The following is a 15391-nucleotide window of genomic DNA, read 5'->3' as shown; positions in this document are numbered from 1 at the left end:
ATCACTATTACTTATTGAGCCTTTTAAACAAATATCTTTGAAGCAAAACATTGCCATCACCTAAGGAAGACAGATTTTCCAGGATCATTTTGGACAAGATGCCTTTTAACTTTAAGCTCCAGATTTGAAAAGTAAAGCTGGTCTTAAATTTGCACAGCAGGGGAGAGAAAAGGAGGTTAGTGTAAAATCTCAGCTGCTGTTACTGTCGGAATTCAGCAGCAATTTGCAGTACGTGAAAATCTGCGGTATGGTATCAGAACTGTAATATCCCAGCAAATAGCGAGGCAGTTCTCTCTGATATCACTTAATGAATCCGCACAATCCTGCGGAGAGAGGGTCGTTTTATCACCAGATCCAGGAGAGGGCTGTGCAGGCTCATTGCAAGAGACCCTGCCGCCTGCTGCCCTTTCACTTCAAGCAAATTTCAGATATTTAAGCCTTCGATACCTATTCCCTTCCAGCCAAAGCAGTGTGTCCATGCGAATGGGTGGAAGGTCTTGGATGCCTGTTCTGCCAATGCTGGAAGTGATGTAGATGTGCCCGTACAGCGCTAAGCCTGACCTGTTAAACCCCACTGAGCACCATGGCTGTACCAGGCTCTATTTTGTTGTTACACTAAAAGTTAGTTTGGAGTTGGAGCTGGGTTATGTCTGCTCAGCTTGGAGACGGTCAGAGCAGGTGTGTCACCGGCTGGGGAGGTGCCAGCGTGTCTGCCCATCGACAGGTCAGCATTTATAAGCACCATGAGCTCTTCTCCTGCTGCACAGCGAGGAACAGGGTTTATTTTAGAAGGGCCCAGCCAGCTTGCAGATCTGGAAGCAGAACTGAGAAGTTGGACACTTCTCCGCTGTGGAGAGTCCTTTTTGGTTTTCTGGCAGATTGCACAAGATCCACTTCCACATTTCAGTGCTTACTTCCCCCCTTATTTTCAGAATTGAGCATAAAGGAGTCGCTTGTTCACTTGCTTTACTTGCTGTTTTTATCCCAAATTTTAGTGCCTGACTAGGCGTATATAAAAAGAAAAAAAAATAATCCATGTTTTGGTTATGTAACTTCTTAAAAATCCATCTCATTTTGGAATTTCCAGCTTGCTGAAGTAGCATAAGTTTGCAGAGAGGCTTTAATTATCTCTAATTACTGCTGCAGGAATCTTTACTTGCTGATAAGGAACAGTATAACGTGCATCTGGCTCGGTTGCGTGCTGATTACCTCTGCATACACTGAAGATCTTGGCTTGATTTTCAAGCACTAGTTCTCATTTTGGGGTTGGTAGAGAGGGGAGAAAGTCGGGGTCCAGGGAATCTGGTGATATTTATCAAAGTTTAGGGGAAACGGTGATCTTCTGATGTGTTCTCAATCATATGTTGTTGTGGCGACTCTGGTGGGAAGCGTCTTGGGTTTTTTCACAGCAGCAATGGTTTGAATCACTCTAAAGATACTTTTGAGCCAAACTGGATTGTTTTTCTCCCGTTGTAACCTACACTGCCTTAAGGTAAGCAAGCATGTGTCCGTTACAGCCGGCAAAATAGGAAAACCAAGCATTTTGGCCCAAACACCAGGGGCTCATTGGCGCTGCCACCACCATGGTCTGCAAGCCCGACCTTGCTTTGGCTGAAGGTGTTAAATGTGGTGAAGAAAAGGAGATGTTACATTTTCCCTTCCGTAGCACTTTAAGGAGTGCTTTGGCTTTGGGTTTGAATGCCTGAAATAGAGGATGAAACAGAGGAACGTACATTTTAAAAAATAATAGTTTCAGCTGAGTGACTGGGGACACTCAGCGGGGAGGTCTGAGGTCAAGTCAGTGTCTGTGTTACCACTCTAGTTCTGTGACTGAATGGCTTTAATTATTTTACTGGTGCATATACTGTGAAATGTTCATTAGCCCAGTGAAGCTGACAGGTTGTCAAAAGCCCTGTTGGTCTGTTCTTCGCCAGGACTCTTGTCTGTCTGTCTGTCCCAGACAGGAATATCTTTATAGCATTAGCCCGCATGGACATCTCTGTGTGCTCTGGTTGTACTTTCTCCTCCTTCCCCATGAGTGGGATTTTCCAGGACAACTTCTGGAAAGCTGGGCATTGTGTTGTGGTTTTGTTTGACACAGTGTACATTATTTTTGGGCACAAGCTCACAATGAGACTGTAAGTAGAACATTGAAGCCCAAATCAGCTGCATTTGTTGTCCTTTGCGCATCCAGCGCAGTCCTTTATTCCTCTTGTGAGTATGCAGACCCACGGAGGTTCAGCTTTAAAGAGAGCCTTATATAAAAACACAAGAACGAGAATATTTCCCTTCCTCGAAAGGATGATGATGACATTCCACTTGCAGTTATCGCATTGAGAGCGCAATGACAGTTGTTCCCAAGCTCAGCAGACACGGACATGAAGATGATACTGGAATGTACTTCAGGCTCCTTTAAAATAAATTAAAGATTGGTCCCATGTAGTTTCCTTTGCATAATATACCAGGAAGCCAATACCGTCAGGAAGCTCTGCCAGCTTTCCAGCCTGCCTGTAAGCGGACGTATGTTCTGTCTGTGAGCAGTACATCTATTTGCTGGCCTCCGATGTCCCTAAAATGTTCTCTCCATCTTTCTGGTGCGAACGATTGTTGTTTTGACTGCTGGCAGACTTGTAGTTCAGGATTATCGTGCCCTTATCTCTTTATCCAGAGCCTTATCTGCTTAGACCAGATACACTACAGCAGTTCCTTGAATGATTAAGCCTTCCATTGCTAACGTGAAAAGTTGGCTTCAGGGGAAGGAGGCCTTTTAATAAAGGTGTTCACTATTTAATTTGCTGTTGGACATCTAGGTGAATTACTCTACCGTTTAAGACTTTTCTGTACTTATATTTATGTATGTAAGTCAGTTTGTCTTAATCTAGGGTGTTGTGGGGACTGGAATACGTTTGTGACTGTAGAAGAAAGAGGAAGAACAGCAAAAAGACACATTCGTGGGTTTGTGCAGAATCCCCATAGGGCCAGGGTTTATGCACTTAACACAGCTAAACTAGTACTGGGTGCTCCTTAGAAGCGGTGCTGCAATGTTTGTACGGCTCTGGACCAGACCTGCACCCAGCTCGGCTCTCTGTGCCCTGCCTAACCAAGAGTTTACTGCAGTAGCATCTCTTTCTGTCCCAGATGTTTGAGTGCAGCATGCAGCAAATAACGATTATTCTCTTTTTCTTCTCTCTATCCCTCAGGAGCTGGTCAGACTCACAATTGAAAAGCAGGAGCATCCCTCTCCCACAAGCCCAGTTAAACCCAGTTTACCAGCATGTAAATCTGACAGGTGGGTCACTGACAAGGATTTCTTTGGTGTGCAGGGCTAATCAAGGAGAGATAAATTCTGACTACTGATGGTTGAATGAAAGTGTTCAGTTATTCTTCACAGATGTTAGCATAGTGTTCTTTATGTAGCCTCATTACAGTGGCACGACTTAAAGAGAACAATATGCTATGGTAGGGAAGATACCAAAATCTCGCAATGAAACATCACTTGGCCATGACACATGCACATTGTATTCTGCATATACATGGAACTCCACCTGCAGATGCAAATTCTACCTTCTGCTATAGGTGCTTCTCATACTGCATATGATTTAAAATGCATATTAATCTGTCAACCTGCTGCATTCAAACTGTGTACAGATCTACAATCTGTATTTTACTTGTCGCAGCCCTTCGGAACTTCCCCTTACAGACCGAGAAATGGAAATCCTCAACAAAACAACTAACATGACTCAATCCAATGAGCTACTGACTGACTCCATGGATGAAGAAGTTGCGCCTCCTAAGCCCCCTCTGCCCAGCATTCGTGTGGCAGAAAACAGGTAACACCGGCCAACCTGCTGCCTGAAGAAAGCCGCTGGCTCTTACCAGCTCCTTTTTTTAAACAATCTTGGCAAAATGCACACCAGAGGGGTCATGAGGAGGGTTGGTGGTGCCTCTGGATTTCCCGTCCTCCAGAGTAATTCTTTCCTGCTCCTGCACTCTACTTATGACTTTGTGTTCTCTCGGTCTTGATTTGACAGCACTCTTCATTATCTGTGTTTTACTTCACCTCTTTTTATGTGAGGACAGTGCTGTGCTCTGATATCCATGCATGAAAGGCTTATTTAAAACTACATATATGCTAAGAGCCTTATTTAAAACTATGTGAATACCACACTCTACATTGTAACTTCTTCTGGCAATTACATCCAGGCAATTCTGCATTGCTTTTATCAGCTTAAAAGTGAAAGGAGCCAATAGTGCATTAAAAAAAAGAACCTTTTATTTGGTTGTTCTTACCCTGTTCTACGAGTAACCACATGAAAGTTTCTAAGTTCTATTTTGAGAAGGAAGAGAAAAGCCCCAATTTGCAGGTTTTTTGGTCTGTGTGTATGATGGTTTTCTTCTCTAGTACAGGTGCTAATGGATGGTGTGAAAAATACGTGTCGTGCTAATTTGAAAATGCGGCAGCAAGTGCTGCGGCTGGCCAAAAGAATCACATTTCTACGTGTTGTATGAATTCTCATGAGTTATATAAAAATTTCCTGGTATGTTCCAGGAACAGAATATATGTGCTCATGGGAACCCCATAGGCTTGATAGTTACCAGAACTGTGTGTCATTAGAAACAAAAACTAAAAGCACAGTGGTTAAAATCTCACTAGTTACTGCCAATATGTGTTTCTGCAACAGACTTATGCCAAAACATGGTGAGAGCAACACTGACCATCTTGTTCCCTGAAGTTCGCCAGGAGGGTAAAAGGGCAGAAAAATAGCTTTCCTGTCCTATAAATTTTTGAAAATATGAACATTTTTCAAACATGGAAGGTTTGAAGAAGAGGGACTTCTGTGAATGGAAACAACGCTTGGGTCAACGAAAATATTTCATTTGGATTTTCACCACTTTTATTAAGAAATAATTACTGTGCTAATTGGCTCCATTAAAAATAATTTTTAGAATGGCAGTGGGTTTTGCTTGAGAAATACCAACTCTTTTGCAACCTTAAAAAATAAATCACTGCACAGGACCTTACCTGTGAGAGCATTCATAAATTCATATTTGTTAGTGGATGCACTTTGCTAAATAGCTCCAGGCCAGCTTTGGGCAGGAACCTGTGAATTTGAGCCTGGCAAGTCTAAGGCTTTTTAGAAAACAAGCTTGTGAAGCCTCTAAAAGCCTTTATTTTGCTGCAAGAGTAATGGAAGCCTTGATGCCTGTTGTGTCTTGCAGCCCTCCACCAGCACTGCCCCCCAAAAAACGGCAATCGGCACCTTCCCCGACCAGAGTGGCTGTTGTGGCCCCCATGAGCCGAGCCACCAGCGGCTCCAGTTTACCTGTTGGCATCAACAGACAGGTAATGGCGCGGCCTGATTATGAAAACCCAGGAGAACGTGCTGGGAACTGGAGCCAAAGCTCCAAGAGATGCTGTGACCTGCAGCTCCATGCACGTCCCTGCTCGTCCCAACCAGCCCCGGACGGGAGAGCTCTGCAGGGGGAGTTTTATGATACATAATGCAAACAGCTTAATATATATATTTTTTTTACGGTGTTGTTGGATTTAATTAACAAATTGCTACAAACTTTGTTGCCTTGAGCTGTAGCAGTTGAGTGTTGCCATGTTGAATAGATCAGGGTGCGGAGCAGCCAGCTGAGCTCTCACCACGATTGACTTACAGACCAGGGAGCATGTGGCATCTTGAGATCAGAAATCTGTATTCATCCAGTCACAATTTAAAATTGTCACCCAAGGTGTAGTTTGAGCGACTCCTCCAACCGCTGCTTGTGCCTTGAGGAGAATTTTCCAGTAGAAAAATGGAAAACTTGGGGCTGTGTGTGTGTAATCATATTCCATCTGTTGTGCTAGTCTGGGGTTTATGAGGTTGTAAATGGCTGGGTTTGCTTTACACATTCAGGAACTTACTAACTCAGCAGCGAGGATCTGCATCATATTAAATTGCACCAAAATCAAGTCTTGTCCTCATCCCCAAAGCCTCAGCCCTGGCTTAGGGAGCCTCTGTTGTTGGTTGGCTGACCCAGATTAAACCGTGGCAGCTCTGCAGTTACTGGTACAATCACATTTTGGTTGTTTTGCAGGAGTGGGAACACTTGGGGGGTTCACTTGCAGGCTGATGAGCTTGAGGTAATACCCAAAACAGAAGTGTAGTCACAGGCACAGAAAGTTGTATCTCATTATAGCTTATTTTCCTTTTGCATACACCTAAGCTAACCAGATGTGTGCTAAAGTCCCAGTTATTTAATAAGAAGTCTTTCAGTCTGGTTACCTAGTACAAGTGGTCATGAGATGTGTGTAGCTGTGAGGAACTTGGTCATCTCAGCACCTTGTGAAGTCCACTGTGGGTCACAGCACAACCTGCCTGGAAGCAGGAGCAGCCAGAGCTCCCTGGCCTGGGCTTTTTACCAAATCAGAGGCTTTTTGAGGTCCTGCCAAGCTTGTCTAACCAGAAAGGGCTGTAGCACTGATCCTGGTTTCCTTAAACGCTGCTGTGAGGTGTTTGCTCCTTGAGCCGCATCTCACTTGCTAACGAGCGCACAAGAACGACGGTGATTTGGTTCTTTTGCTTAAGGATTTCGATGTGGACTGCTATGCCCAGAGACGGCTGTCGGGTGGAAGCCACTCCTACGGGGGGGAATCTCCTCGCCTCTCGCCCTGCAGCAGCATCGGCAAACTCAGCAAGTCTGACGAGCAGCTCTCGTCTCTGGACCGTGACAGCGGGCAGTGCTCCCGCAACACAAGCTGTGAAACCCTGGGTAAGCGGGAGCTGTCGTAGCTGTGATGCAGAAGTAAATGGATTGTACTTGCAACTGTCATCTTGTCGTTGCTGCAGGCAGTTCTGTGCAGAATTGTATTCTGTCGGATAGGAAAAAGCCCAGGGGAATGCGTTTCCCTGGCTGTAGATGATTGTGTTCAAACTCCGTTCAGCTCTCAAGTGGAATGTTTTCTTGGTTTCAACCTTGTCTGCTGACATCGATACGAAATGACAGTCCTGATAGACTAAAGCGCTGTTGTTTCTACGTACTAGGAAAGAAAATAAAAAATTTAAATGTGAAACATATATGATCTCTGCAATGATCTAGGTAGAGTTTTTGTTACTTGTTTGCTAGTGTAAAGAAATAATTACAAGAGTTTTATTAAGGCTGGACATTACAGGTCTAGCAAGACGGTCCCTGCTGCAAGGAAGTACTACTCTGATTAAATGAACTGATAAATTAACTGATGGGATGGGAGGGGCAGAACTGAGAAGGGCTAAACAGTAAAAGAGAGAAACTAATGCATCATTCTGCTGTCCCCTCTGTTTAACCAGATCAATCAGATCACTATGACCCGGACTATGAGTTTCTGCAGCAGGACCTCTCCAACGCTGACCAGATACCTCAGCAGGTGCCCGGTATCCTCAGCCCGTTGCCAGAGTCCTTGGGTGAGTCTGGCTCCCCTTTCCACGGACATGCTTTCCAGCTCCCGCAGGGCAGCTCTCCTCCGCTGGAATTCTGCAGCCTCTCGGGAGCGGCGCCACCAACAGAGACTCCTCCAGCTTTACCAGAGAAGAAGAGGAGGAGCGCAGCCTCTCAGACCTCAGAGAACTCGGGCTGCAGGGTGTCCTACGACAGGCACCCTTCCCAATATGACAACATCTCGGAGGATGACCTGCAGAATGCAGCGTCTGTCCCGTCAGTACCTTTCACGCCGTTTGCTGCTGTTTTGCCATTCCAGCAAGGAAACTCTTCAGCACCAGTTGAATTCATTGCTGACTTTGCTGCTCCAGATTCTAACAGTGACCCAGAGAAGCCACCACCTCTGCCAGAGAAGAAGAACAAACACAGTAAGCAAGTTCTTATCTTTTTGTTTTACTTTTACCTTGCCCTTGCGGTTGTTTTACTTCTGATGACCACTCAGTAATGGTGACCCTTGCCTACATGAGGCAAAACCAGTTAGTGAGTGTCAAAGGCATGGAAGGTTCAGTGCTTTTGGGGTCAACGAGTGACTCCTGGAGCCAGGAATGATCCAGGCCTGGGGAGCAGCATCACACAGCATCTTCATTACTATAGTGAGATGGTATTACTGTCTGTTTACCTGAGTGTGAATCTTTGAGGCTCTTTGCAGATCTACTTTGCAGATCTTCCTGGTTTATCTTTCTTTTTCATGTCCATTTCTTCCCTCCGCGCCCATTTTATGAATGTTTTCCCACTGTAGAAGAAATTGGGTACTCTCCAAGAGCTCAGAGAAAGGGCTGCTTTTCCGTCCAAAACCAAGCATTGCCAGATCAGTTATTTGGCAACGGGAACACAGTCACCCGTGGCTGCGCGAGACAGCGCCATTAACCCAGCGTCCAGTACTGATGTTTTGTGACGGGATCTCATTTCCTTTGGATACCTAAGAATTTCCCACATCGTTAAAACGAGCAGCCTCTAAACATGAAGTCTGGCCGGCCCAGCCAAGCTCCTGGCGCATGAGTCCTGACCGCGACTCAGGCTCACAACCTTATTCCGATTTCCTTAATGTTCATGGCTGAAAACAAGTGAAACCTCCTGCCAAAAAAGCAGCCATACTGATCTGCCAAGGAAGGCTGTGGACAACACAGGGAGATCCAGCATATGTTTAGTTTAGCAGTCACTGGCTTGCTTTGCAGTTGTGTGTTGCATGAGGAGGCAACATATACAAGATCTGGATCAACAGCGTTACATTGTATGGCTGGTAGCCCAAGCAAAGAGCTGATTCTAAAGTGCCAAGTTGGTCTTCTGATTAATTTCTGCAGTTTAGAACCCTTTCACTGAAAGTAAGGTGGAAGTGAGATCGTTGTATCGTGCACAAGTATTCTGTCCATTTCTGTGATAATCTGCTGTGCTGGTCACTCTTTTTAAAAAGTGTGCCGGCTAAAAGCATTTTCCATTATTCCTGAGTGACCAGTCCACATTTGTAACCTGGGATTTTAATCAAATCACAGGGTTTGACCCATCTGAAAGCGAGTGTCCCCATATGTAGGAAATCACTTCTGCCTCCCTTTGGTAAGCAAGCAGGTAAAAGATACTGAAAGCAGCTAAAAAGAAGCTGCATTTGTAGAAACCAGAAAGGAAATAAATGCTGGCACAGGGCACATCCAGGGCTGTTTGTTATGGCTTGGACTGTTCAAAATAGTGCTGCCAGTGCCAGCTGCAAGGTGAGGTGACCCAGAGCATCCTCACTGGGGGATCAGGTCCTTGTGGGCTCCGCATGTTGGAAACCAGGGCCTGGTGCGGGTGGTTTTACCCCGTGCAGGCTGGGATGGACGCAGGGAAATGCACCTCTGCACACGTAGGCAGCTTCATCGGGGAGACGCCTGCCTGAATCTTGGGTAAGAGGCAATTTGACAATTGAAAGGGAGACCTGAGCTGTTTGCTTTTCTCTTTAAGCCCCATGTCTTTGTTTTGTGTTATCCTATGAGACATCAAGGAGTTACTTAAAAACAATTTTAAAAGCTATCTTCTCCATTATTGCCCGTGCACACTTTTAACCTCAATACCAAGGCCTTGTTTGTGAATTTTCTTTGATGTTAGAATAGAGTTAATTGTCATCTGTCATCTGGCGCTATCAGAAGCTCTTGGGCTATTGACCAGATTGCATTGTTTGGAAAGGCAGAAGCTGTTATCTAATGTGTTGTCAGCTCTGATGGTTTGATAAAGCATCCTTGCTGTAAAGCTTGTAGTAGAATTTGAGCTGATACCTGGCTGCTGCGGACTTTTTAATTGCATTCATGTGACACTGAGAACTTGTTTTGGATTATCTTTACTCCACAGTGTATCACACCACAGATCTGTGGTTGTTAGTTTTACTTTTATTTTCAACATTAAAAGGGCAGTAAAACATTACTCAGAATGTATAGTAGCACCCAGGATTTTTTTGCCTGGGGGCTGATACATGTAGATATTCTTGTGTAATCACATAGGTGAGGCGGTGCTGCTTCCACAACCCCAACAAACTCCTGGGATCCAAAGGAGGTGTACGGATGTATTAAAACGATCTAGAGCTCTCGGAGATGGGACTTGGTTGTAGACCTTTTGTTGTGGGTTATCCTTTGGTAGTTGGCAGGAAATGCTGCAGTAGAGACTTTGGTGGTCCTTTTATTGATAATAGACAGCAAATCCTGCTTGAGTTACCCATGTGTTTTGCTGTGAGCTGTGCCAAGAGGGACCTCCAAGAGTTGACTTTGTATAATTTAAACAGAGGAGTGATAAGCCTTTTAATCTGGCATGATTTATTGTTAATTCACTGTGCTGCAAAAGTACATGTTGCTGTGCTAAGGGCAAATTACTCCAGATTTCTGCTTGAGCACCAGCATCGTGCTCCTGCTGTACTAGACACAGATCTGGAGCAGCTTCTGCCATGAAGAACCCAGAGTCAGAAGTAACAAGATCCTTCCCCTAAACAGCTTGCAAACTAGAAGTGAGGCACTTATTCATGTTCCCCTCCGTGTCAGTGGGAACAAAATGCAGGCGGGTGCCCTGTAACAGCGGGTGTTGGACCGCGGAGCCTGCTGGGGCAGTCTGGGCTTAGCCCGCGGATAACGCGAGCTCTGAAAAACTGCTCTCCTCCCAGGGATGACAGCAGAGACCTTGACTTCTCCAGTGAGCTGATGTGCAGCGTAGCTTAAGAATTTCCATTATTTTGACTCTTGCTCATGCACACAAGTCTGTTGGGCTTTTTTGGGGCTGGTTGTAACATAGGCTGACACAGCGCCAGGAGTTGGGCTGGACCTTCGGCGACTCCTCCTCATCCTCACCTATAGTACACAGATGCCTTATTGCTGCTCATCTGCTAAAATTCCTCGCACCTTCCAGGACTAGCAGCTACTCATGAGCTGCCTCGGTGCTGGTGCGCTCCGAGCAATACCTGCGACTTCTGTTGGTGTGCGACAGAAATCCCCAAGCAGCTTTAGCTCCTCTAGAAATGGCAGCCAAGGCACTGTGAGCAGATTGCTGGGAAGGTGTTCCTAGCCCCGGTCTGAGATTTTTTTATTATTATTATTTAAAATACTTTCTGTCTGCATTCAGGACTGACGTAAGCTGGGCATGGCGCTGTGATGGGAGAGGTTTCTCTCTCACGCCTCCCTTCTCTCCCGAGGTTCTGCCTTGAGCCTCTCGCTGCTCACCATGGAGGCTGCAGCCCCATCCCTCCCTCTGCGGAGCCGCTGCAGGGCGTGCAGCCCCGGCCGAGCTGCTGATGTCATTTCCCATCTGCTTTTTAAATGTCAAATACCACAGCAGAGAGGGGAAGGGATGGAGGGAGAGAGAGAGAAGACCCTTTGCAAACAGCAGCCTCAGGAGTGGTCCTGCTCCCTTACTCTCGTTGAAGATTGGCAGTTCTAATGATGCCCGTTTTAATTTGTGCTCTGCAGTCTCTGCTCCTGAACCAGGTTGGTATTTCACCATCCCAGTCGTTCTTCACGTAAAAACAGAGAAGAAGACAAAGTAGAAGCAAAGACACGCTCACCCGCCCTGGACTAGTTGTGACAAGCACGGCAGCGGATGGGATGCATTAGCCTCATAAAGAGCCGAGATAAAGGAGCTCTTCATTATTCCCTTGCAGATTGAGTTAAGGCTCTCAACAGCATTTAGGCTTATTACCTTGGGTTATAGTAATTTAATTTTACGTAAGTGTCTAATGTGATACCCTTTTCGCCAACACTTCCTGAGCTGTAGTGTCGCACAGACGCCTGAACCCAGGAACTCACAGCAATCGATCCCGTGTTGTCTTTGGATGCAGACATTCAGTGAGGCACTGTTTTTGTAGGTAACTCCACACGAAGGGTTGATCTGAATTTAGCAATGTCAGCTGCGTTATATGAGGACTGCCAAGCCTGACTTCTTGGCTTTTGTCCTACTCAGTTGATGAGCTCTCAGAATGTGGTTTTTCCCTCAAGCTCTTGTCCTCTATGCTTCTCCAAGGAGTCTTGATCCTTAGTTCACTTCTGCTACTAAAGAAATGTCTTTCATAACCCTTCTTGGATCTTATCCCCTGAAGTGATTGTATGATACTGAGGCATTTTTCAGGGCACAGGTATTAATAGTTGACCTTAGTCAAGTGAATCACTGGTATTTGAAAACGGTATTTTGGCAGTTCTGTATTTTCTACGCGAACTCCTCCACCGTGATTTCAAATAAATATTGCCAAATAAATAGTGCTTCTTTCCACTGTTAGGCTGAAATTCACGTGCATGAGCAAATTTGATCGTGGCTTTACCATGAGTGCCCACACCAGCAGACAAAGGGGCACAAACACCAGCACATGTGGGTGCGGTTTGGATCCTCTGTCACAGTCCCTGCAAAAAGAAGGAGGGAGGGAGAGCAGCGAGGCTCGAGTCACAGGATGGGGAGAGCAGGTGTTACCACTCGGGATTGAAATCCATCAGCCAAGGTTTCCTGCGCTCCAGTTGCCACCACCTATTTTTTTTCTCCTCTTTATTCTATTTTTTTGGAGGAGGACTATCGTTCTGTGGGAAGGGGCAGCTGTGTTAGCTCCATTTCTAAATGTATTTTAAAATATTAGAGGAAATCTGAAAAAAAGGTGCAAAAAACAGGTGCAAACCGACTCGCGGCTGCATCCTGTTTGATACAGGCTGGCCCGTGCATCTGCCCTGGCAGGTGAACAGAGGGCTTTGCCTTGCAGCTCCTGTGGAAACCGGCTTCCCGATGTGTAAATACTGTATCGTGGTCCTTGAATTTATAGCTTCCACTGGAGCCGTCCGTTTGCTTCAGCTGCACAACCTGAAATGCCACCAGAAGCCGAGTAATTGCCACCTAATGACTAGATTTACAAAAACAGACACCTGCTTGTTTAGTGGGACAAAGGGAGGAATGATCACTGAATATCTTGCACATGACAACATATTTACAAAAAGGCCTTGGTTCGTCCATTTATGACACTTATATACATCTGTTGCTCCTGTGCTCAGGTATATAGAAGAGAGTTCTTTATTTTACATTTATTAACTACAGTTCCGATCCTTAGTAATTCTGGGGTTTTGTGGTAGTCTTTCTATGACTCTGGGTGTCATTTTCCCCTTCTAAAATACACTAAAATAATGCATTAGTAACTCATCCTCTGTCAGAGCTGCATAGGCAGACATGGGTGGGTTTTTTCTTAGGTTTTGATACTGTACAGATGGAAAGGTCCTCTAAATGAGATTTGATCCCATTTAATACTTCCATTGAACAGCATCTCAGAGATGCTTTTGAATCAGTTGGATGCAAGAATTTGAGATTATAAGATGCTCTTAAAAGGGAATAGGAGCGAAGGGTGTTGGATTTGAGCTAAGGAGGTAGGAAAGCATGGTCAGGGGCACTTCTAAAAGATGAAATCTGTTATGCCAGCATTGGCAGTGACCTGTAAATAGCTGAAGGAGATGTACACCCCGTCTCACAGGTAAATGTTCTCTGATAACAGTTTGATCAGCTTGCTAGAGTGGAGAAGGGCTGTAAGCCTGTTGAAGAAATCTTACTGACTACAGGTATGAGACTTATTATAGGCACAAACATTATTATAGATCTATTGTCAGGGTTGCATCTTTGTGCAAGATGATTTGTGGCTCCTGGAAAGCAGACGGGAGTTATTCTGTTTCTTCTGGTGACTTCAGGCATTAGCTGTTGAATATTCCCAGAATTGCCATGGGTTACGTGTGGTTTGGGAGCACAGCGCGTTGCCTCACGGCTCCCAGCCTGCAGCAAAGCCCAGCTGACCATGGCATGGCCTTATTCTGATTTTATTTTCGGAATAAGCACCCTGCCTGCTTGTTGCAGCTGCAGCGTGCGGACCAGCAGCAGTGACGTGACCTTTGTTTTGCAGTGATGGCATACATGCAGTTTGTGGAAGACTACTCAGAGCCGCAGCCGTCCATGTTCTACCAGACCCCTCAGAACGAGCACATCTACCAGCAGAAGAACAAGCTCCTCATGGAAGTCTATGGGTTCAACGACTCCTTTATCAGCTTAGACCCTTCTCAAGATCTGGCACCTCCTCCTGCTCTCCCACCGAAGCAGCGGCAGCTGGTGAGTGACGTCCATGCACGGTGTCCCCTGGCAGGACACATAGACCCCCCAGGAGCAGCTTTGTTCTTGCTGCTCCTGTTGCTAACAGGCTGCGGTGGTGGGAGGATGTCTCGGTGGTGCTACCACATCATGCTCCTTGTCATCTTGTTAATGTGTTATTAGGCATTTTTGCATCATCTGCTTTGAGCTTCTGCGCTCATGTTTGACCCCACGTTCAGACTATTCCCCATAAGCTGCCAAAGTCCTGAAATGCCCTAAAAATGAAATGTTAGTCTTCCACATGGCACAGCTGAATCTGTGCCAGACTGCAGGCTTGTGTAACAACTGCCTTGAAGATTTTGACATGCTGGGCAGCACGATTTTCAGGGGATTGCTGCACTCTTGTTCCCAGTGCTGTTTTGAAACCCTTGTCAAGGATGCCGCTAATAATGACCATTTAAACATAATAATTGCTTTTATGGCTCGGTGTTTGCCAGAGCCGCAGAACGCTGGTATAGCCATGATTGAACTCCTGCATGTTTTCTCCACATTAGTCCCCTTGTGTGATTCAGGATTTTACCTGGTTTTCAGTGTTCTGCTTCTTCGCCCAGACTCTCAGCACAAACAGGCGCATCCACAAGCGTGTGTGTGTTGGGTGGTGAGTTTCACAGTACAGCAAGTGCCATTTTCCATGTGGGGGAGGAAACCCCAGCCTCAATGACAGCAGCAACGGTTGTATTTCCAGCCTGCATGGAGCTGGGATTTTGTCCTGTTTCTTTTTAAGAGTTTTCCTTTTCTCTCTCTTTTTTTTTAACTCCAACCTTAGGGTATTTGTTGATATTAATTATCTGACTTGCTCTATTAAAAAAAAAGCTGACGTAGCTAACTTAAATTGGCCATGGCTTTAACAAAACAGGAGGAAATGTGGGAACAGAGCCATGGTCTTACCATCGTGAGGGCAACTTGCAATATTTCCTCATGCTATCTGTGCTAAAGTTTGACTGTCCCAGCGTGTTGCTTTTTAATCAAATGGGAAAAGCAACCAAGAACTCTTAATTTTGGGATTTGCCTTAGTACATTCCTGCGATGCAGGTAGGAGTTGTAAAAAGATAAGTAACATTTCTGGCTGAGCTAAACTGAGTATTACGCATTCTTGAGCTGTGGGGATGAGACCTTGCGCACCCGTGTCCCATCTGCTTTGCAGGGACACTGAAGAGTCTACAAGACTCAGATCCCTCTCTGAAGGATCCAGTTCTCCACAGTCTGCGGTCCCTTTGTCAGTGTGATCCTTGCACTGTCACTTGTCCCTTGCCCGACCTCCTCCTCCTAGAGCGGCTACTCTGCAGTGATGCTTTCCAGTGATGACGTGGTCTACACGGCCACG

General features: G+C 45.6%; 1 protein-coding gene across 1 annotated transcript in view; it reads left to right on the top strand.

Moving 5' to 3' along the window:
* Positions 1-15391, top strand: part of RAPGEF1 (Rap guanine nucleotide exchange factor 1) — a 75646-nt gene that overhangs the window by 34640 nt on the left and 25615 nt on the right. Inside the window, exons 5-10 of the mRNA XM_080356075.1 lie at positions 3201-3289; positions 3678-3830; positions 5221-5344; positions 6576-6759; positions 7314-7829; positions 13826-14028. Coding sequence (XP_080212201.1) covers positions 3201-3289; positions 3678-3830; positions 5221-5344; positions 6576-6759; positions 7314-7829; positions 13826-14028 — 1269 coding nt within the window. The remainder of the gene's footprint in view (positions 1-3200; positions 3290-3677; positions 3831-5220; positions 5345-6575; positions 6760-7313; positions 7830-13825; positions 14029-15391) is intronic.

This window comes from Nesoenas mayeri (genome assembly GCF_963082525.1).
Source record: "Nesoenas mayeri genome assembly, chromosome: 18".
In the NCBI taxonomy this organism is placed as follows: Eukaryota; Metazoa; Chordata; class Aves; order Columbiformes; family Columbidae; genus Nesoenas; species Nesoenas mayeri.
This window is presented reverse-complemented; position numbering and strand designations above follow the sequence as displayed.